We start from the raw sequence: 24439 nt of genomic DNA, 5'->3' as shown, positions 1-24439 counted from the left end.
GTGCTCTGGTAAATATTTTCAAACCCATGGGAGCCCTCGCGGCTCCTGCAGGATTGGAGCCCCGTGGGTTCATCCCACCACCGGGTTAAAGCTCCAAGCTCCTGCAGCTGAAGCCCGGAGCCCCAAATGGGTGTGGGGCAGGCTCCAGGAAATAATCTCTCAGAATTTAAGTCCTGACTATGTCTCGATCATCTGTGACTCATGCAGAACAAAGGAAAGTCATAATTAGTTCCAAGACAGAAAAGCAAGTTCATTGAAAGCCTAATTGATTCTACTAAATTGATGGCTTTTCTCTCTCAAGACAGGTTTCAGGTGATTCTCCTAGAATCATAGAATCTCAGGGTTGGAAGGGACCTCAGGAGGTCATCTAGTCCAACCCCCTGCTCAAAGCAGGACCAAACCCAACTAAATCATCCCAGCCAGGGCTTTGTCAAGCCTGACCTTAAAAACCTCTAAGGAAGGAGATTCCACTACCTCCCTAGGTAACCCATTCCAGTGCTTCACCACCCTACTAGTGAAAAAGTTTTTCCTAATATCCAACCTAAACCTCCCCCTCTGCAACTTGAGACCATTACTCCTTGTTCTGTCATCTTCTACCACTGAGAACAGTCTAGATCCATCCTCTTTGGAACCCCCTTTCAGGTAGTTGAAAGCAGCTATCAAATCCCCCCTCATTCTTCTCTTCTGCAGACTAAACAATCCCAGTTCCCTCAGCCTCTCCTCATAAGTCATGTGCTCCAGCCCCCTAATCATTTTTGTTGCCCTCCGCTGGACTCTCTCCAATTTATCCACATCCTTCTTGTAGTGTGGGGCCCAAAACTGGACACAGTACTCCAAATGAGGCCTCACCAGTGCTGAGTAGAGGGGGATGATCACATCCCTTGATCTGCTGGAAATGCCCCTACTTATACAACCCAAAATGCCATTAGCCTTCTTGGCAACAAGGGCACCCTGTTGACTCATATTCAGCTTTTCGTCCACCGTAACCCCTAGGTCCTTTTCTGCAGAACTGCTACCCAGCCATTCGGTCCCTAGTCTGTAGCAGTGCATGGGATTCTTCCGTCCTAAGTGCAGGACTCTGCACTTGTCCTTGTTGAACCTCATCATATTTCTTTTGGCCCAATCCTCTAATTTGTCTAGGTCCCTCTGTATCCTATCCCTACCCTCCAGCGTATCAACCACTCCTCCCAGTTTAGTGTCATCTGCAAACTTGCTAAGGGTGCAGTCCACACCATCCTCCAGATCGTTAATGAAGATATTGAACAAAACCGGCCCCAGCACCGACCCTTGGGGCACTCCACTTGATACCGCTGCCATCTAGACATGGAACCATTGATCACTACCCGTTGAGCCCGACCATCTAGCCAGTTTTCTATCCACCTTACCGTCCATTCATCCAGCCCAGACTTCTTTAACTTGCTGGCAAGAATACTGTGGGAGACTGTATCAAAAGCTTTGCTAAAATCCAGAAATAGTACATCCACTGCTTTCCCCTTATCCACAGAGCCGGTTATCTCGTCATAGAAGGCAATTAGGTTAGTCAGGCATGACTTGCCCTTGGTGAATCCATGCTGACTGTTCCTGATCACTTTCCCCTCCTTTAAGTGGTTCAGGATTGATTCCTTGAGGACCTGTTCCATGATTTTTCCAGGGACTGAGGTGAGACTGACTGGCCTGTAGTTCCCTGGATCTTCCTTCTTCCCTTTTTTAAAGATGGGCACTACATTAGCTTTTTTCCAGTCATCCGGGACCTCCCCCGATCGCCATGATTTTTCAAAGATAATGGCCAATGGCTCTGCAATCTCATCGGCCAACTCCTTTAGCACCCTCGGATGCAGCGCATCCGGCCCCATGGACTTGTGCTCGTCCAGCTTTCCTAAATAGCCCCGAACTACTTCTTTCTCCACAGAGAGCTGGTCACCTCCTCCCCATACCGTGCTGCAGAGTGCAGCTGTCTGGGAGCTGACCTTGTCTGTGAAGACAGAGGCAAAAAAAGCATTGAGTACACTAGCTTTCTCCACATCCTCTGTCACTAGGTTCCCTCCCTCATTCAGCAAGGGGCCCACACTTTCCTTGACTTTCTTCCTGTTGCTAACATACCTAAAGAAACCCTTCTTGTTACTCCTAACATCTCCGGCTAGCTGCAACTCCAAGTGTGATTTGGCCTTCCTGATTTCACACCTGCATGTCTGAACAATACTTTTATACTCCTCCCTGGTTATTTGTCCAATCTTCCACTTCTTGTAAGCTGTTCTTTTGTGTTTAAGACGAGCAAGGATTTCACTGTTAAGCCAAGCTGGTCGCCTGCCATATTTACTTCTCTTCCTACACATCGGGATGGTTTGTTCCTGCAACCTCAATAAGGTTTCTTTGAAATACAGCCACCTGTTGTGCCCGTCTCTCAAGTCTCGCCCCTTCAGGGATGTTTAAGTCTACTAGGCCACATGACTTCATGTGCTTAAGTGACCTTGCTTGTCATGCTAAGCCTGCACATCATTCAGGGATGGCTGAGCGTAGTCTATCAACTAAAGAGACTGTCCTTGGACAAGTTGATTGAGGTTCCTTCTGTGGTCCCTAGAGTGGTGAATGGATCAGAATAGTGAATGTGGAGGCATACCATTTGCTTGCCCCCTTCCAGCCAAGAGGATGTTACTGACATCTTTCTGATAGGGTGGGGTGTGCATGTTATACCAATATAATAAAAACCAGCAGGATCTTATTAAGAGGGATAAGGCAAAGATGCCACATTTATTGTAAATACCATAACAAAACAAAAGACAATGTTTTCCTACTTGTTTCTATTACTACTTATTCCTTACACACACACACACACACACACACACACACACATTCATCCACACAATCATTCATTCAGGTTCTGTATAGATGTTATAGTTACCAGCCTAGATGTTGCTCATGCCAAGTTACTGGCCAGGTATCTTGGTCATGAGGATGGAGCCGAGTCTGTGTCAGATGCATCTGATGCTCCTGGAGGTTGGTATCAGAACCATAGACTCAAAGTCCTTATTCTTTAGAGTCCAGTTTTATAGGGATTTTTCCCTATGTCAGTTCATGAGAGTTGCTTCATTTTGCTGTTGCTAAATCAATCAGCAGGTGGCTGGCTCCATTCTGTCAGATGCTTGTTTTTCCTTCCTTTGAGATGGTGGGGGTCATCTGGTTGATCCCACTTGACACCTTCTTCAGCCAACACTGAATTCTTTAGACTGGTAACTCCCTAACCATTCATTCATTGTTTAAACTAGGCAAGCATTCACATACATTCTCTATCTTAATCACATCTATTTCACTGTCTTTTTACTTTTTGGGGTGTTACCAATTTATGTGAGACTCCCTGTCTTTTAACAATCAAAGATAAAGTGAGATGAAAACTTACAGAGGGTGGGGGTCTCTATCTATACACTATAACAGCTACTGTTTTGGCTTACTTAGAGTTAATTAAAATGTTTAACAAGTTTTATACAAAGTATTTCTTTGAGCAGGCTTCACACAGACACAGCTGGTGGCTTGCAGGTTAGAATCACAAATTTACTTTTAACATAAACCTTTAGTTATAAGGCATCAATTAACAATAAGTCATTTTTCATATAAACCATGTCTACAGCTGGTGGCTTGCAGGTTAGAATCACAAATTTACTTTTAACATAAACCTTCTTTAATATCCCTACATGCAGCCATGGGATTTGCAAATCCAAGCTTTGTGGATGGAGCAAGAAAGCAGCTCTTCATATCAGTGTTCTTGAGCTTTGAACAGTTTACAGAGTCTGCCATGCTTTTGATCTTCACATCAGTCGCCCAGATACTCCTTGACTATACATCTACAATGTATAGACAGAGGGAGCACAGTCCAATAAGCTCTATTGGAAAGTGATTAAACTCTGGGACTTTTGCATTAAGGAAGGCATTACTCCCATTACTGCTCCCTTACCTGGCTCCTGAATCAATTGGCCAAGCATCTCAGCAGGAGTTTCTCCTGGAATCATGAATGGTCCCTAAAGAACAGTATGTTGAGGACCGTATTCAAGGCCTAGGGTATTCCGTCAGTCAACACTTGTTTGCAACAAAAGACAACAAGAAATGTTGTCGTTTTTGTTCTCAAGTAGTTCACAGTTTAGGCTCAATGACTGATGCCTTTCTGCCGAGATGGGGAGCGGCACTCGTGTATTTCCCCCCGCATTCCACTCATCCCTCAGGTCAGGTCAGATAGAAACAAGATTGTGCCGAGATAATGCTCAGTGAACCAGCCTGTTCAAGATTGTGTTGCTTCTCAGATCTTCACAGACTCTTCAACCCCATGGCCTTTTCTTCTTCCAGACCTGCTGTCCCAGCAGCACAGACAGATGTGGCTCCAAGATCCGAGCAGCCTGCGCTTCATGGCATGGCTTTTGAGTGGGTAGATCAAGGGGAAAAAGACTGTTTTGTGGCAGTTCAGGAAATACTTTTTAATAGAAAGCAATCCACTAGGAAGTGCTTCTCGATTCTGGTTCATTAGTCTGAGAATTTAGCCAGCAGGTGCTATGATCCAGGACATTATAGAGTATCTGCTTCACCTTAAATCCTTGGGTCTTTTTCTGAGTTCGCTGAGAGTCCACTTAGCTCCATTCTCAGAAATCCTTCCCCCCATTCAAGGGAAGTCATTTTTTTCCAAACCCCATGGTGGTTAGATTTTTTTAAAAGGCATTTGTTTGCATTTTTCCTCCTGTAAAAGACACACTTTTGGACCTTTACATTGTACTATACGCCCTCATGGGTCCTTCCTTTGAGCGTTTGACAACTTGTTCTTTGCTTCATCTCTGTCAAAAGATATCCTTTTTCATTGCAATTATATCAGCCAAAAGAATAGGTGAGCTTCAAGCTGATGGCAGATCCTCCATATACCCAATTTTTCAAAGATAAAGTAGCCTTGAGGTCACAACATCAGTTTTTAATTAAGTAGTGTGGGCATTTAATTTGACCCAGATAATATGCCTGCCTGTTTTTTCCCCAAAGTTGTACTCAAATGAATATGAAGAGTGCCTTCATACTTTGGATGCAAGGCAAGCACTGGCCTTTTGTCTGGACAGCACTAAGCCTTTAGTTCATCTCCTTAGCTCTTTGTCTCTTTTGCGGTCAGAATTAAAGGTCAGATAACTTCAGCACAAACAGTTTCCAAATGGATTATTTCTTGCATCACCCATCCACTGCACAGACTGTTGGCCCATTCAACAAGGGCTCAAGCTACCTCGGTAGCATTTTTGTGGTATATTCCCATATTATTGGACATCTGTCGGACACTGGTTCCCTGTGCATCTCTCCACTCACCATTGCACCATCACAACGACTTCAAGATCTGATGCAAACTTTGGGAAAGCAATCCTACAGTCACTATTTAAGTAGATTCTGAGTTCCACCTCCTAATAGCACTGCTTGTGAGTCACCTGAGTGGAATACACGTGCAACCAGGGGTGAGCTGGAGCCGGTTCGCACGAACCCGTTGTTAAATTTAGAAGCGGTTTTAGAACCGCTTGTTAACTAGCTTCCCTGCGAGGGAAGCTTTGATGGGCTCTGCCTGGGAAGCCTGTAATTCCTCCTCCCGGCCGCCGGGGGGCGCTGCGCTGTGCTGCGAGAGCCATGTAAGCTGCCTCCTGGCGCTGTTGCTGCTCCTGCTCTTTGGACCTCTGGCCCTGGGGCTGCTGCCTGGTGAGTCCCCGGCTGCATCCTGCTGCTCCCAGCCCCCGCCCCGTGTGAGTATCTGCGCCCCTCCCCCGCCTTCCCTGCCCGCAGCCAGCCCCTGCCACAGCCCCTGCCCCCAGCCAGCCCCTGCCACAGCCCCTGCCCCCAGCCAGCCCCCAGCCACCCACTGCCCCCAGCCATCCCCTGCCCCGCCCCCAGCCATCCCCTGCCCCGCCCCCAGCCACCCCCAGCCAGCCCCTGCCCCACCCCCTGCCCCCAGCCAGCCCCAGCCACCCCCAGCCAGCCACCAGCCAGCCCCTGCCCCCAGCCACCCCCTGCCCGCAGCCAGCCCCAGCCACCAGCCACCCCCTGCCCCCAGCCAGCCCCAGCCAGCCCTTGCCCCCAGCCACCCCCTGCCCATAGCCGCCCCCTGCCCGCAGCCAGCCCCTGCCCACAGCCACCCGCAGCCAGCCCCTGCCCACAGCCGCCCTCTGCCCCACCCCCTGCCCACAGCCACCCGCAGCCAGCCCCTGCCCACAGCCGCCCTCTGCCCGCAGCCAGCCCTTGCCACAGCCACCCTCTGCCCGCAGCCAGCCTCTGCCTGCAGCCCCTGCCACAGCCACCCCCTGCCTGCAGCCAGCCTCTGCCCACAGCCGCCCGCAGCCACCCCCTGCCCACAGCCACCCGCAGCCCGCCCGTCTGCATCACCTGCCCACAGCCAGCCCGTGTCACTCCCTGCCTCCAGCTAGCCCTGCCCCACGCCCCTATGGGCAGCCAGCCCCACATCCACTGGTGCCCTGCAGTTCCCAGGGCAGTAACCCTGCACACCTGCTTTAATGAGGGGGGGGCAGGGAGCAGCTGGGACCCACACATGTGCACACCCTAGAGTGACCAGACAGCAAGTGTGAAAAATCGGGACGGGGGTGAGGGGTAATAGGAGCCTATATAAGAAAAAGACCCAAAAATTGAGACTGTCCCTGATCACCACCCACACATGTGAAACGGAGCTCATTTCTAGTTCAGCCCCATCTTTTTAAAAAAGAACTTTAGGTAGGGTTAAAATACATCTGTATTTTCCTGGACATGTCAGGCTTTTCGGTTCTTAATCACCTCCTGGGAAAATATGGACGTATGGTAACCCTATTGGTACAAAAAATACATGCTGTCGCACATCCCTTAAATCAGAACTTTTTATAGGGAACCCGTTGTTAAATCAGAACTTTTTATAGGGAACCCGTTGTTAAGATTTTGGCAGCTCATCACTGCGTGCAACCACTCAAAGAAGAAAAAATTATTACATCTTCAAGAGGTGGTTCACGTGTGTATTCCATGACCTGTCCCCTCTGCCTTGGTGTCTTGAGACATGTTTCATTTCAGAGGGACTGAATGGGGTCAGAGCAACACCACCCTTATATAGCCTTGGGAGGAGCCCCAGTGCGTGCACAGCCCCACTGGGTACTGCTGCCAGGAAGATCTTTTATTCCAGCGTGCTGGGTGTGCATACACCTGAGTGAAATACACATGTGAATCACATCTTGAAGAACAGTTACAGTGCAGGTAAGTAACCACAGTCCCCCCTCTCCCATTTGTGTATGTTCTGGTTAAACGTTGTTATTGAAAGTTTTCATGGAAGAAGTGTGGTTTAAATGAGGTACAGAAAGGGAGGAAGTTCTGAGCATCAGGGAGTCATGGAAGAATGAGCAAGGGCAAGTGAGTAAAGGAAATAAAACAACCATTTGGAAGGGAGATTTGGGAAATGCGTAGATAACAGGAATTGGGAGTAGTGGGAAATGAATATGGAGGTCTAGGCAGAGGAGTTTACAGCCTTGCAGTTGAAGATAGAATGTCTGAACATGATGTGGAAGGAGGCGGGGAAGCCAGTGAAGGAATATGAGGAAGAGTGAATTAGAGCAACATGCAAGCAGGATGGTTTTTACAAATAGCATTTTGTATAGCCTAGAAGAGGATGAAATGACATGGCAAGAGGCCGGAATTGAAGACATTGATCTTGACATGGGTAGGAATTTTAATTTGAAGATGAAGAGGGAAGGGAACTTTTAGTGAAGCCTTAAGGATGAAGGCTTTGGCATTAGCCTGGATATGTATTGGCAAAGGAGGAGACAAATCATATGACACTGAGATTGTGAGCCTGGTAAAAGGATGATGATGTCTATCAGCTTATGGAAAAACCCAGAGAGGGAAGATGAGATATTCAAAATTCTGGTTTTGTTATGGTTAGTTTGAGATGATGGCTATGTATCAAGGAGGTGATGTGAAGGAGCCATACCGAGATGCAAACAACAAACAAAAAGATTAGAGGTATCACGAGAAATTTGAGATTTGTCATCTTAAAGATTATAACTAAAACTGGAAATGGATGAAGTCACCTAATGCGAAAGTATAGAGGGAGAAAAAGATAGGGCGTATGGACGAAGATAGAACCCTGAAGGACTCTGATAGAACAGGAAAAGGTGGAAGCAAAATGTGTGATTCATGAGCTAGGAAGAGAACTAGGAGAGTGCAGAATTGTAAAAATGCAGAGAGGAGAGCAAGTGGAAGATGATGGGAGTAGTCAGCTGAGGTGAAAGTTGTTGATACCTTGAGGAGAACAAGTCTGGCGATGATGCCCTTAAGCTTGAGAAGCAGGAAGTTGTTAGTGACATGAGTTAGAGCAGTTTCATTGGCATGAAGAGGTGGAAGCTGGATACAGGGTATACAGAAGAGAGTTATAGCAGAGAAAGTCAAGACAACTGGTGGGCATCCTCAAGGACCTTAGAGTCAAAGGGAGATGGGCAGTAGAAAGATAAATGGGTCAAAGGGATTTTAGAATAAGGTATGTTACAGCATACTCAAAGGCTGAAGGAAAAGAATCAAGGTGGTGGAGAGAGAGGTTTAGGACTGGTTTCATTAGCCATGGGAAAAGTGGATATGTAAGATGAGTAGGTCACCTAGACCACTATATTCAGATGTTGTTTGGTGGGAACAGAGAGTTGCCCTCTGCATGCTCTTGGGGCGGGGGCAACGGGGAGAGGGAGAAACAGTTTTTCAAAATTCTGGTATATGCAATTTGCATGGACACCTGTGGACACATACAGGAACTTGCCCCAATCATCTACTAAAGTCTGTATCACCAATCAGCATTAATCCTTCCTGTCAGTATACTCATGGGCTTATTAAAACAGAGGAGTGGAGCAAATTGGGCACATTGGGTTTCACTTGTTTAAATGCTTCTGTGATCGAATAGCTTGTCCATAGAGTATGCATAGAGTATGCATTGACATGCAAATCTCCATGACAGGAGTACCAATTTTGGACTTTCCATCACCGCATTGGTGCCCAACAGATAACTATTTAGTGATGGTTTGCAATGGGAACTACCACTCTTGCATTGTGAGCAGAGCCCTCATCCTGGTAAAGTGACACTACAATGACAGCACTAGCCCACTGTAAGTGTACAAAAAAAATCATCCAGATGTGGGTCTATTTTTGTAGGCACACCCATGAGTTTAACTTTTTATATTAAAGTATGTGGCAGCCAGTGGGTTCCTCTTTTTTGTGGAGTCAAGAGGATATTATTTCAGGAAGTATATAAGTTAAAATGTAACTTTTAAGGTAGGTAAAAATCTGGGGCCTGGTGAGTTGACAGTGTCTCGTTAAAAGACCTTGACCTTTTGTGAGGGTATGTTTACAAAGTACAAGAAAGAGAAGAAACTCACGTATTTCAAAATTTGACATAAGAAAGAGTTCACTAAAGCATTACTCATAGCTTACTCTTTAAGGGAATAATTTAGAATTCTGTTTTTTTATCACTTTTCTTTAGGTAACATTTCAGTAATTGCATTACCAGTTTCCAGCACCAATTCCCCAGCTAAGATTTTGCCAAAAACCTTAGGACCAATAAACGTGAATGTTGGACCCCAAATGGTAAGTACTCTAACTCTGGGCAACATTACATTGTGTAACTATATGGATGACTTTCTGTTTACTTAACATAAAAAGGTTAAAAGTGAAAGTACAAACTACCACTGCAACTACTCCTCCAGCTATAAATGCCGTTGAAGAGACATAAGTGCTCCCCCTTGTATCCACAGGTAATGAAGTAGGAACAGTGTTCTTGGCACTCTACCATAACACCACTCCCAGGAGAGATTCTGTATGGGCATACATACCTACATGTTCTAGAGTGAGTGGAGGCTCCTTGTGCAAAAATATGCAGCTACACCTATTACGTGACATTTATCCTTTAATCAAAATTGAATTGAAAAAAACATTTTTCCCCTCCAGAATGTTGCCGCTGCTGTTGAATATTTTTATGTGCAACATTCCCTCCACACAAGAGGAGAGAGTGTGCCTGGTATTCTGTTATTTGCCTAGAGTTTCAACTTATTGTTATATCTGTGCTAAAATGGTATGTTATTGTCTATACTAGCTAAGCAGTGTACGGCACTGGTTCAGGAGGATCCATTTTGAGAACTATTTTCAGCAACAGATCAATTTCTTAATGGATAGGACAGTAGTAGTCTTGCATGCATAAGCTAGACGTAGTAGTAAGCTATTGCTTGGAATACATGATATACAACAGCCATCCAAGGCGTTTTACAAGAATTTGTTGTAATGGTTTCTAGTTTGCAAAACCCATAGTCTCCAGGGGTTTCTGTCCAAGTTGGACAGGAAACCACAAGCACTATAGCTAGTCCTGCGCCTTGCATTTGGTATTAGCTAAAAGCCTTGCTCCTAGAGTAGTACTGAGCATTTTGGAATTAGTGTTTCAGGAGTTCCTGAAATGAACTTTCTAAGACGTGCTATATTGATGCACTAGAATGTTTTTACCCAAAACAGTGTTACTATGTGGATGCCATAAGTGATTGCAAAGAAAAAGAGTGAGAGAGAACCACAAAGTTAATACAATCATTGCCCTGCAAACACACTCCCAGTGTGTGCATATGAATTTTGTTTTTGTTTTTGTTTTTTGCAAAAATGGAACCTGTAATTCACAACTCTTGGCCGTGATAGCAATAGTGAAAGCTGTAACATAGAAATAAATTGGGCATTTTTACCACCCTGTCACCTCACTCATTTAAGCGCACACGTTCTCTCCAGGGTTAGACAACACAGTGGTGAAAACTCCTGACCTGCCTGAGTCCTGTCGTGGTAGCAACAGAGAAAGCTTTAGCATAAGTGCTGAATTATGATTTCTGTTGTTGACCGTTCAGATACAGCCCCTTGCCATGGGTGGGTGACTTTTTAAGCCCCTTAAACGTGTGTGTGTGTGTGGGGGGGGGGGGAATATAAGGGGCTGGAAATTACATCAGCCTCTAAGTGTAAATTCTAATAAATATTTGGTGTGTGTTTTACTTATCAGGAGCAACCCATTTCTGCAGAATAACATAAACTGAACAATTGAGTACTCTTAAGGGATACTGTCAAGTTAAAAACCATACTTCTGTTTGAATTATTTTATCTACTATTAGAAGAAACACCTGAGATTACTATAGCTTGAAAGATATTGGACAGAAAATGACTGTTCATTACTTTGACAGTTTTAGACTTCACTGGGGCTATTCATATGAATAAAGTTAAACACACAAGGCCTGAGCCTGCAAACTTACCTACTTTATCAATATAAGAATTCTTTGTGTAGAGATAATTTAAATATAAATCTTTACTATAGGCAGCTCTTCTTTTTTGTTGTGAGGTTTTTCTCACAGTAACAGGATAGAGAACTTTAAAAAAAAAAAAGAAAGAAAAGAAAGATAGAAAAACATGATTGCATAATGACAACATTTGACAGGGGAATCCAGCGGCAGGTTTAGGAGTAATTTCAGACTCTAAACTCCTCTTAAAAAGGACCAGATTTAAGTTGAGCATAGGAGGGTTCCCTTGAAATACTCCCCATCTATTTTGACAGATGCAGACTGCCCAGTGATCCAGTTTTGGGTAACTAAGGTCTTCTATGAATCTAAATGTCCAGTTAACAGTCAAATGTAAGTCAACCTATGGACACACTCCCACTAAATTTTACATGACATTTTTCTTCACTGACTTCTTGTTTTAGAATAAAAGAGACTATTAGTTTAGCATCAATTACACTTGATCTATGGGGGGTTTAATTTGACTCTAGGTTGGATCTGTGTTTATCTCCTCCTCTTACTGCTTTTAGGAAGAAGAGCATGCACCCAATCATACAGAGCGCACATTCATGACATCAGCAGTAAATTTAGTGGGCCAGAGCCAGGACAAGCTGCTGGAGATAGAAAACTGGCTGCTGCAACTGCTTCCACCATAATCAGACTCAGTGCTTGTCTACATTTGAAACGCAAGAGGGTTTTCCCCCATAAGTCTCTTTTCTTTAAAGACCCACAAAGGAAATAGTGGGCATAACCTTACTATTTTTTCAACCGATTAGGCTTACTTTCTGCCACAGCAATTTTGATTCACTGGGTTCTGGTTCCACACTTTTCTTGTTTACCAAGCATGGTCCTTGAGTTATATCAGTAGGCCTTTTTGTTTGGACTAATTCAGTCTTTCTATTCCTCTTTCATACCTTTTTCCCATCAACATTTGTTATTTTAGATTATTGTGACATCTTATGAACCTTCATGTATTTTTTACAGTGAGCCTTATATTTAGAGTAAATTAATAGGCCCAGTTATCACAACACCCATGACTATGCTGTTTGAGTACATTCCAACACCTCAGCAACATGACTAACATCTTAACGTGTAATATGTAGTTCTTTTCTCTCTTCCTCTCCTCTGGGGAAAACCGCATGTAAATTTTTTGAAACTTACATTTAAAAAATGAATATGTGCTATGTATTTTTACTAGCAAAGGCCAGATTGAAGGAAATGCACCAGCTTTGAATGAAAGTTGGTGTTGTTTGTGGTGGTCCTTAGAAGCAGTGCCTCTTGAATAAATGAGCTTTACTTTTGCAGTGGACAGCTCTATAGTCCAAGAAGTGGAATTGTTGACTACAGTTCTTGTCCCAGAGTGTTAGGCAATCTCTGATGGTATCCAGGCCTCAGAACATTAAGCACCTTTAACATAAGGCCCAAGACCGTGAATTTGATGTAATATTCTGTGCAGAGCCAGCATAGTGAATGGAAGCTTGTAAAATGTGCTTGTGAAAGCCTATGTTACTGTGGAGACACACTACTGATATTGTATTAATTGCAGTTTCCTGAGGGTTGGTGGTTTCATGCCTCACTATATTGCATTGCTGTATCCAGATGGGACATGACAAAGATGTGTATTACTGAGGCCAGGTCATTGTCCGCCAGGATGGGATGCAGTGCCCTAGCCAGCCATATGTGGTAGAAAGGATTGCTTGCAGTTGCTGTTGTATGAGAGCTTAAGTGAGGAATCTAAGCATACTCTTAAACTGTTTCAGACTTAACCAGTTGTGGGCAGCTGTTCGATGATCCTCCATATGAGTTTCATTTTTATAACAGCATTTATAGAGTGACCAAAATTATGCATAATATTCAGAATGTAGCTTCTATAAAGGGAGAATTCTTCTTGCACAATCTCTCTCCATATGTATTGTTGTCCTAACCTGAGTGATCAGCAATTTCAGGGCTTTTCAGCAGGTAGTTACCATTGTTGGAGAGAAATTTGTGTCACAGAGTCAGGAATGGTGGCATTTATTTATTTACACTATTTATGTGTTCTTGTCTACACTGTGCATATGAATCTTGTTATTCTTAAAGTAAAATGCATCCAATCACTCACAGGTAACTCCATAAACCCCAACTCAATCACCATGAGCAGCCACCACCACCAAGTGTCTTCATTGCTGTTCTCCCAGGTCTTCATGTATCCTCTCAATTGCCATGAAACCTCCCCTCCTGGCTGCCCTGTCACTTTTCAATCAGTAGCCAGAAGAGCAGCATCTGAGAGTATGTCTACACTACGGGATTATTCCGATTTTACATAAACCGGTTTTGTAAAACAGATTGTATAAAGTCGAGTGCATGCTGCCACACTAAGCACATTAATTCTGCGGTGTGCGTCCATGTACCGAGGCTAGCGTAGATTTCCGGAACGTTGCACTGTGGGTAGCTATCCCGTAGCTATCCCATAGTTCCTGCAGTCTCCCCCGCCCATTGGAATTCTGGGTTGAGATCCCAATGCATGATGGGGCAAAAACAGTGTCGCGGGTGATTCTGGGTAAATGTCGTCACTCAATCCTTCCTCCGTGAAAGCAATGGCAGACAATCATTTCGCTCCCTTTTTCCCTGGATTGCCCTGGCAGATGCCATAACATGGCAACCATGGAGCCCGTTTTGCCTTTTGTCACTGTCACCGTATGTATACTGGATGCTGCTGACAGACGCAGTACTGCAGTGCTACACAGCAGCATTCATTTGCCTTTGCAAGGTAGCAGAGACGGTTACCATCCCTATTGCACCGTCTGCCATGCCATTGTAAATTGGCGATGAGATGACGGTTATCAGTCGTTCTGTACCATCTGCTGCTGTCATGGGTGCTCCTGGCTGGCCTCGCTGAGGTTGGCCGGGGGCGCATGGACAAAAATGGGAATGACTCCCCAGGTCATTCCCTTCTTTATGTTTTGTCTAAAAATAGTCAGTCCTGCCTAGAATATGGGGCAAGTGTACTAGAGAACCAGAGAGCACAGCCGCTCCATGTCAGAGCCCCAGAGATCCCGCAGAAATGATGAGCTGCATGCCATTCTAGGGGGTGCCCCTGCAACAACCCCACCCATTGCTTCCCTCCTCCCCCAACCCTCCTGGGCTACCGTGGCAGTGTCCCCCCATTTGTGTGATGAAGTAATAAAGAATGCAGGAATAAGAAACACTGAGTTTTTAGTGAGATAAAATTGAGGGGGAGGAAGCCTCCAGCTGCTATGATAGTCCAGGTACAACATTAAAGGGTAGGGGGGCCAGGAGCCCAGACTCCCGCTGCTATGATAGTCCAGGCAGTACAGAATCTTTTCTTTAGACATGAAAGGGGAGGGCTGATGGAGCTCAGCCTCCAGTTGCTATGATGAAGACGGTTACCAGCCATTCTGTACGATCTGCCGGGAATGACAGGGAGTCATTCCCATTTTTACCCAGGCGCCCCTAGCCGACCTCACCGAAGCCAGCCAGGAGCACTCACGGGCTGATGATGATGGATAGCAGTCATATTGTACCGTCTGCCACCGGGAAGGGGATGCTGTGTTCAGCGCTGCAGCACCCGTCTACCAGCAGCATGCAGTACACATAGGGTGACATTGAAAAAAGGCGAGAAATGTTTTTTTCCCCCTTTTCTTTTGGGGGGTGTGTGTAAATTGACGACATATACCCTGAAACACCCATGAAAATGTTTTTGACCCTTCAGGCATTGGGAGCTCAGCCAAGAATGCAAATGCTTTTTGGGGACTGTGGGATAGCTGGAGTCCTCAGTACCCCCTCCCTCCCTCCATGAGCATCCATTTGATTCTTTGGCTTTCCGTTATGCTTGTCACACAGCACTGTGCTGTGGCCTCTGTCTATCATAGCCTGGAGATTTTTTCAAATGCTTTGTTATTTCGTCTTCTGTAACGGAGCTCTGATAGAACAGATTTGTCTCCCCATATAGCGATCAGATCCAGTATCTCCCGTACGGTCCATGCTGGAGCTCTTTTTGGATTTGGAACTGCATTGCCACCCGTGCTGATCAGAGCTCCACGCTGGGCAAACAGGAAATGAAATTCAAAAGTTTGCGGGGCTTTTCCTGTCTACCTGGCCAGTGCATCCGAGTTCAGATTGCTTTCCAGAGCGGTCACAATGGTGCACTGTGGGATACCGCCCGGAGGCCAATACCGTCGATTTGCAGCCACACTAACCCTAATCCGACATGGCAATACCGATTTCAGCGCTACTCCTCTCGTCGGGGAGGAGTACAGAAATCGGTTTTAAGAGCCCTTTATATCGATATAAAGGGCCTCGTTGTGTGGACAGATGCAGGGTTAAATTGGTTTAACGATGCTAAATTCGGTATAAACGCGTAGTGTAGACTAGGCCTGATTTACCATCAGCAGATTAATCATCCTGCTCTCTGTGAATCTAATATTACTACAGTATTATAGAATTTTGTTTGCCTTTTTCCTAACTATTTTGCAGTACTAAATTGTTTCACCTGCTTGGTTTCTTGTAATGTAGAGCAAATAGGAATGTGCCCATTTTCTTCTGCACGGATTACTTGTATTTCCTTAGACTGAAATTCATAAAGTACTTGTGTTGTTAAAGTCACTCTGACTCTTACTCTCCTCCTCCACGACATAAAACTAGGTATTTTCTTGTCCCCATACCTATCAGCAAATGTTGCTCCCTTTCTGCAGGTCCCTTCTTCCACATTATTGATGTATAAAATGGGTCTTGCGTGTAATATTGAAACATATGTAGGGTGACCAGTCAGCAAGTGTGAAAAATCAGGACAGGGGGTGGAGGGGGGGGAATAGGCACCTATATGAGACAAAGCCCCAAAAAATTGGGACTGTCCCTATAAAATTGGCACATCTGGTCACCCTAAACATATGGCATTGCTAATTGACTTCACACAAAAATAACCTTTACTTTTTGCTAGCCAGCTTCTTACCTTATCTATCTGCTGACATGGTAACTCAATTTTTTGAGACAGTTCATAAAACCTAAGTCCACAGTTAAATCCCTCTAGCTTTTTGTCACAATGAAAAATTCAAGCATGCTTGAAGAGGAGGTTATTGTCTACCTTGTTAACTCTTCTATGTTTTCATGAGACTTTTTAAAAGCAAAATTTAATGTTAACCTTTGTGAGTCTGCCTCCACCCTTTTAATAAAAATACACACCCCACCCCCATAGCTTTTCATGGAGATATTTCTTCTGCAACCTGAAACATCTATTCCCTTGAGGGTGATTATCTTCTACCATCTTCAGTACACATGCTCTGTCAAGCACAGCACTGAGCTAACTAAAATTAGCCAAAAATGCAACAGTTTACAAGTAAAGATATTGATCATCATATAGGTTTTTCTTTATTATAAAGCTATTTCTTTAAGCAATATTTTTTATAAATAGAATGGACTCAGAACTTATTTTAACTGAACATATGCTAAAAAAAGAGTAAACACATCAGTTCACATCATGGAGAAAAGCCATCAAAACATCTCTTTAGCAGCAAATGAATACTGTTGAGATAAAATCATAAATTTAGAAAATGTTTCCCTAGCTGCTGTAGTAATAACATCTTACACAGTTAGGGAATAAAACAGAATACTAACATTTTGATGTAATTTACACCATTATGGAACTTACTCTTAGCATTTTAGTTAGCATAGACAGTGATGAGGGCCCTATAAATATCGGCATAACAAAGCAACATGGATCTGTTTTTATGTCTTGAGGGCAAAAGAGACTTAGGCACCTAAGTTCCATTGACTTCCAGTAAGACTTAGGGTATGTCTACACTACAAAATTAGGTCAATTTTATAGAAGATGATTTTTGGAAATTGATTTTATACAGTCGATTGCGTATGTCCACACTAAGCGCATTAAGTCCGCGGAGTGCATCCTCACTGCCGTGGCTAGCGGTGCACTGTGGGTATCTTTCCCACAGTTCCTGCAGTCTCTGCTGCCTATTGGAATTCTGGGTTAAGCTCCTAATGCCAATGCCTGATGGGGCAAAAATATTGTTGCGGGTGGTTTCAGGTACATGTCGTCAGTCACCCCTCCCTCTGTGAAAGCAACGGCAGACAATCGTTTTGCACCTTTTTTCCTGGATTACCCATGCAGACGCCATACCATGGCAAGCATAGAGCCCGCTCAGCTCACTGTCACCGCTGCTGTTGTGAGCATTGTAAACACCTCGCGCATTATCCTGGAGTATATGCAGAACCAGGCTAAGAGGAGGATTTTGATGAGGACATGGACACAGATGTTCCTGAAAGCCTGGGCTGTGGCAATTGGGACATCATGGTGGCACTGGGGCTGGTTGTTACAGTTGAATGCCGATTCTGGGCCAGGCAAACAAGCAGAGACTGGTGGGACCGCATAGTGTTGAGGTTATGGGATGATTCACAGTGGCTGCAAAACTTTGGCATGCATAAGGCCACTCTCCTGGAACTCTGTGAGTTGCTTTCCCCCACCCTAAAGTGCAGGAATACCAAGATGAGAGCTGCCCTAACAGTTGAGAAGCGAGTGGCGATAGCCCTGTGGAAGTTTGCAATGCCTGACTGCTACCGGTCAGCCGGGAATCAATTTGGAGTGGGCAAGTCTACTGTGGGGGTTGCTGTGATCCAAGTAGCCAATACACTCATTGAAGTTCTGTTATCAAGGGTAGTGACTCTGGGAAGTGTGCAGGTCATACTGTATGGCTTTGCTGCAATGGGGTTCCCTAACTGTGGTGGGGCGATAGATGGAACGCATATCCCCATCTTGGTACCGGACCACCTTGCCAATCAGTACATAAACCGCAAAGGGTACTTCTCAATGGTGCTGCAAGCACTGGTGGATCACAAGGGACGTTTCCACCGACATCAATGTGGAATAGCCGGGAAAGGTGCATGACGCTCGCATCTTTAGGAACTCCGGGCTGTTCGAGCAGCTGCAATAAGGGACTTACTTCCCAGACTAGAAAATTACCATTCGGGATGTTGAAATGTCAATAGTTATCCTTGGGGACCCAGCCTACCCCTTGATCCTGTGGCTCATGAAGTCTTTCACAGACAGCCTGGACAGTAGTAAGGAGCAGTTCAACTATAGGCTAAGCAAGTGCAGAATAGTGGTAGAATGTGCCTTTGGACGTTTAAAAGCTCACTGGCGCTGTTTGCTGACTAGGTCAGACCTCAGCGCAACCAACATTCCCACTGTTATTGCTGCTTGCTGTGTCCTCCATAATATCTGTGAGAGTAAGGGGAAGACATTTATGGCGGGGTGGGAGGTTGAGGCAAATCACCTGGCATCCCATTTTGAGCAGCCAGACACCAGGGCGATTAGAAGAGCACAGCAAGGTACGCTGCACATCAGAGAGGCTTTGAAAACCAGTTTCATGACTGGCCAGGCTTTGGTGTGACACTTGTGTGTGTTTCTCCTTGATGCAAGCCCCCCCCCCACCCCTTGTTGATTTTAATTCTCTGTAAGCCAACCACCCTCCCCCCTTCGAAATAAAGTAACTATTGTTTTGAAACCATGCATTCTTTCTTTATTAATTAAAAAAAAATGAGATAACAGACAGGGTAGCCGGGTGCGGTGGGGGAGGAGGGAAGGACAAGGCCACATTGTTTGTTGTAGCCACACTAAAAATCAAACTGTTTGAATGACAGCCTTCTATTGCTTGGGCCATCCTCTGGAGTGGAGTGACTGGGTGCCCGGAGCCTCCCCTTTCCCACGTTCTTGGGCATCTGGGTGAGGCGGATATGAAACTTGGGGAGGAGGGCATGTGGTTATACAGTGGATGCAGTGGGGTGGGGTCTGTGCTCTTGTTCGCTTTCCTGCAACTCCAACAGACACTTCATCATGTCCGATTGCTCCCCCAACAGACGCTTCAGCATGTTTGTTTGCTCCCCCATTAGCCTCCACTCTTCGCGCTCACTTAATTCTTTCCTGGCCTCTGCCGCTGAAGGCCTCCATGCATTAAGCTGTGCCTATCAGTGCGGGAGGACTGCATGAGCTTGGAAAACATGTCATCACGACTGCATTTTTTTTGCCTTCTAATCTGTGATAACCTCAGGGACGGAGATGATGGGGGAGCATAGAAACATTTGCACCTGGGGGGAGATAAAAAGAGAGAGTAAAATTTAAGGTGATACATTTCTGAGAACAAAAAGGAGACTTTCACAGTGCATCAAGCAATTCACAGCAGACAGCACATGTGCTTAGGTACAAGGTTGCATTTTGCCTTTTATATTGAGCGCCTGCCGGTGTGGTGACACATCACACATGGCTTGGCAACAGTATTCAGTTTCCAGGCAGCCATGGTAACCCTTTTGGTATGTGGGGTTGGCTTCTTATGCTTTCATAACATGTGGGAATGTTTTCAAACTGCCGCGCCCTCCTTTCCCAGAGCAAGCAATGGGTTGGGTTTCACATTTAAAAGGAAGGGCTGCAGTATTCAGGTAGATGTGCAGTACACACCTACCCCCACCTAGGGTGCCAGACAGCAAATGTGAAAAATCGGGACGGGGCTGGGGGGTAATAGGAGCCTATATAAGAAAAAGACCCAAAAATCGGGACTGCCCCTATAAAATCAGGACATCTGGTCACCCTACCCCCACCCCACCGCACAGCTATTCTCTGGGATGATCCCTTCCCCCGTTGCGTGGCTATTCTCTGGGATGATCCCTTTTAGCCAAGCACAAACAGCCCAGCATGAACGAGGTCCTTTTACTGTTCCCTTACAAAATTTCTCCTATTTCAACGTGTAGCCTGATGTGGGGTATGTTAGTAGTGTTGATGTAATTTATCCACTTAATATACTTTTATTTGATTAATTAAATTTTAATTAATATTAATAATAATTATTGGATATTAATTAGTATGGGTTTGGCTTGCCAATATGTTTGATCAGAAGATAAAGTTCGTCCTGAATCAGGCTTTACAGAGTTTATAAAAGGAACTTCGGGGTTATGACAGGAGCTTACACTGAGACAAATATAGCCATAAAGACCTTTTTTATTAAAATCAATGAAACGATAAGCAAATGTTAAAACAGTTCAGGATTACAAAGTTACAAATATTATAGTTCTTTAAGATCTATATTTATGATTTATGCAAACTTGAATACTCACACTCTTAGTGCAGCAGCACCTTGGGCGTTTTTCACACCTCTGGCAGAGGAAGTTACTGCAAAATTGTTTGCGTTCTAATTTAACTCTATATATGCTAAATGCTTTAACTAAAATAAAATTATAAGGGAAATTAAATCCCTTTTCACTTACAGTTTTGAAAAGAAATAATACTGCGGCCTATTAATAGTGAATAGCCGTCGTAGATGGGTAACATCGATACGTAGATGAAGATGGAGGCAATGGAGAGTAGACAGGAGCAGATAGATGGGTAAAATTGCCTGTCTAATGGTGAATTGTCTCACCTTTTTATAGAGCATTAGTCAGAAATCCTTCCTCTTATGCCCAAATTTCATCTTTCCCCCACGGAAATGTTAGGGTATGTTTGCCCCATAGGCTAACGTGTATGTGCGTATGAATGACAGGTATGTACGCATTTGTGGTGTACTTGTTAGATTTGTGGGCAAAAATCCCCTTTTTCCACCCTTTACTGTTATTGGTTCAGTTAAAGGTCTCCAGACATCGGCGGAGGTATTTTGTCTTATTATCACTTTTCTGAGTAAGGGTCCCAAAATGTGCTGAAGTTGCCTTAGCGTCATACAGGATGTTTGACCTGTAGGTTTCTTGCATTTCAGCCAAACTTATTCTTAATATAAATCTATAAGCCTAGTACATCAAATACTTAAATTCATAAGAAAGACATTTTTACAGGCCAACAGATTAATCCTCAGGGCTACAAACCAGGTGACCATGAATGATATCACTCTACTGAGGCTAACACAGAAAGATATAGACCGGATGTTGCTTGAATGCAACCAAAACCCAGGACCACTCGCTACAAAATTGATGCTTTGTGCTGCAATGGTTCCAGAATACTTGCTACTGGCTTGGAGTAGTAAAGTGTCCTACTGTGGAGGATGAAATAAGGCAGCCCTCCCTAGAAACCTTCTGCAAAGGCTTTCGGTCTCCCTTTCGGAGCTTGTTTGCAATTCTGGGACTGCATGGTCACCTGTGCTGCTGAGTGCTGCTGGGCTCGCCACGCTGACCAAACAGGAAATGAAATTCAAAAGTTCTCAGGGCTTTTCCTGGGTAGCTGGCTAGTGTGTCAGAGTTCAAAGTGCTGTCCAAAGCAGTCACAATGGAGCACTCTGGGATAGGTCCCGGAGGCCAGTACCATCTATTTGCGTCCGCACTACCCCAAATTCGACCCAGCAAAGTCTATTTTAGTGCTACTCCCCTCGCCGGGGAGGAGTACAGAAGTTGATTTTAAGAGCCCTTTAGGTCGACAGAACGGGGTTGGTTGTGTGGACGCATTCATTTTTAAATCAACCTAACATGGCTAAATTCGACCTAACCCCATAGCATAGACCAGGCCTTAGTCCCCTGAATGTCTAAGTCACTTCTGAAAGTAGGATTTAGGCATGTTTGCAATTTTTACCTGCAATTTATAAGAGTCAAGAAATAAGATGTTGCAGAGTCTGGGTTACAAATACGTTAGGGATATAATTAATTTTATTTGTTGGTTAATGGTTTGGTTTTGGGGTTGTTTTTTTTGGTCAGTTTTGGGTGGAGGAATTCTGCAAGGAGTGATTCCTGGCCCTACACTATTTAACATTTTTTATCAGTGACCTGGAAAAAAATCATCACTGATCAAATTTGCAGATTACACAAAGATTGGGGGAAGTGGTAAATAATGAAGAGCACACATCAATGATAGAGAACCATCCGGTAAGCTGGGTGCAAACAAACAAAATGAGTTTAATACAGCCAAACAGAGCTATAGAGTCATTGAGTTTAAGTCCAGAAGGTACCCCCAGATCATCTAGTCTAATCTCCTGTATATCACAGGCCACCACCCACACACCAAACCCAGCAACCGAATTAGACCAAAGTATTACAGCCTTTAGGAGACTAACCTATTATGTGCCACAGGCAAAGCATAAGAGGGACCAAGGTGACCCACTACCCAAGTGCAATGTCAGGGAGTTGATTAAGTGAGAGAGACCCAGATGATCTGGCAAGTGACCTGCACCCACATTATTCAGAGGAGGAAAAAAAACCACACCATCACAGCCAGTCTAACCTAGGGGGGAAATTCCTTCCCAACTCCACCTATGTCAATCAGTTAGACCTTTAGCATGTGAGCAGGAATCATCCAGCCAAGTACCTGAGAGAGAGAGAATGTTGAGTATCACCTGAGTGCATTGACTTACCCGGTCCAGTCTCCTATCTCCAACTGTGATCATTCCTGATGCGAATAGGAAGGCAAAAGGAAAACAAAAAACAAACAAACCCACCACCACCCACAATGGAGTAGGGTGGAAGGGAAAATTCCTTCCTGGATCCTGCAGGTGATCAGCTGAAGCCCTGAAGCATGAGATTTTAGGAACCTGTAAGGAAATGCATCTGGGAACAACAAATGTAAGCTATATTTACTGGATCATGGGCTCTATCCTGGGAAGCAGTGATTCAGAAAAAGACCTGAAAAGTCATGGTGGATTATCAACTAATGTGAGTTTCAACTGCAGTGCTTTGACAAAAGGGCTAATGCCGTCCTTGAATGTATAAACAGGGGAATGTGGCATAGGAGTAGGGAAGTCACATTACCTCTTTGTTTGGCACTTGTAGTTGCTACTGGAATATTGTGGCTCATTCTGGTATCCTCAATTCAAGAAGGAAATTGATAAATTGGAAGGAAAAGCCATGAGTGTATTTAAAGGATTGAAAAACATACCTTATAGATAGACTGATAGACTATAAAAGCTGAATCTATTTATCTTAATAAAGAAAAGATTAAGGGATGACTTGATTACAATCTGCAACTACCTATGTGGAGAAAAAAAATTGATAATGGCTCTTCAGTCTCGCAGACAAAGGTATAGCAAGATCCAGTGGCTGAAAGTTGAAGCTGTACAAATTTAGACTGGAAATAAGGTAAACAGTGGGGGTGATTAATCATTGGAACAAATTACCAAAAATTGTGGTGAATTCTCCATCACTGGCAATTTTTAAATCAAGATTGCATGTTTTTTCTAAAAGATATGCTGCAGTTCGAACAGGAATTAAGTCAGGGAAGTCCTATGGCCTGTGTTCTACATAGATGATCACAATGTTGCCTTCCCAATGCACAGTCAACCTGTGGAACTCTAGAGGATGTTGTGAAGGCCAAGACCATAACAGGGTTCAAAAAATAACTAGATAAATTCATGGGGGTTAGGTCCATCAATGGCTATGGGCAGGAATCAATGGCTATGGGCAGGAATGGTGTCCCTAACCTCTGTTTGCCAGAAGCTGGGAATGGGTGACAGGGGATGGGAATGGGTGACAGGGGATGGATTGCTTGATGATTACCTGTTCTGTTCATTTCCTCTGGGGCACCTGGCATTGGCCACTGTCGAAAGACAGGATACTGGGCTAGATGGACCTTTGGTCTGACCCAGTAGGGCCATTCTTATGTTCTTGCTTTATCTATTTAAAAAATTTCTCCTGGCCTTTGAAACTTTTTTAAACAAAACATAAACCTTGAGTCAAATCTAACAAAGTGTCCCTTTTAAAATTAATAATAAAACATTTGTTCTGGTACATTTGTTTCAGAGATGAAAGGCAGTGCAGGCGGGTACATGGAGAACTAAACTGAGAGTCAGGAGACCTGGGTTCTGGTTTCCCAGCACAGTCACTAGCCTGCTGTGTGACTTGAGGCCAGTTACTTTCCCTTTCTCTGCCTCAGTTTCTCCATTTGTAATATGAGGATACTGATTTCAGAGTAGCAGCCATGTTAGTCTGTATCCGCAAAAAGAACAGGAGTACTTGTGGCACCTTAGAGACTAACATTTATTTGAGCATAAGCTTTCGTGGGCTACAGCCCACTTCTTCGGATGCATGGAATGGAACATATATTGAGGAGATATATATACACATACAGAGAGCATGAAAAGGTGGGAGTTGTCTTACTAACTCTGAGAGGTAACTTAATTGGCCTCTCAGAGTTGGTAAGACAACTCCCACCTTATACACATACAGAGAGC

General features: G+C 44.4%; 1 protein-coding gene across 11 annotated transcripts in view; it reads left to right on the top strand.

Annotated features, from left to right (window-relative positions):
* The window catches only part of TFDP2 (transcription factor Dp-2), a 178997-nt gene that overhangs the window by 91658 nt on the left and 62900 nt on the right, over positions 1-24439 (top strand). For 9 of the 11 annotated variants that reach the window (XM_045030682.1, XM_045030684.1, XM_045030683.1 and 6 more), the window contains one exon: positions 9491-9594. The exons of 1 other annotated variant lie outside the window; for it this stretch is intronic. In XM_045030682.1, the coding sequence (XP_044886617.1) occupies positions 9491-9594 (104 nt within the window). Of the gene's footprint in view, positions 1-7170; positions 7228-9490; positions 9595-24439 lie in introns of those variants that run through there. One more of the 11 variants, XM_045030690.1, reaches the window with a different exon arrangement.

Source organism: Mauremys mutica, chromosome 9 (assembly GCF_020497125.1).
Source record: "Mauremys mutica isolate MM-2020 ecotype Southern chromosome 9, ASM2049712v1, whole genome shotgun sequence".
Lineage (NCBI taxonomy): Eukaryota > Metazoa > Chordata > Testudines > Geoemydidae > Mauremys > Mauremys mutica.
The sequence above is the reverse complement of the archived record's forward strand: the minus strand, read 5'-3'. Positions and strand labels throughout refer to the sequence as shown.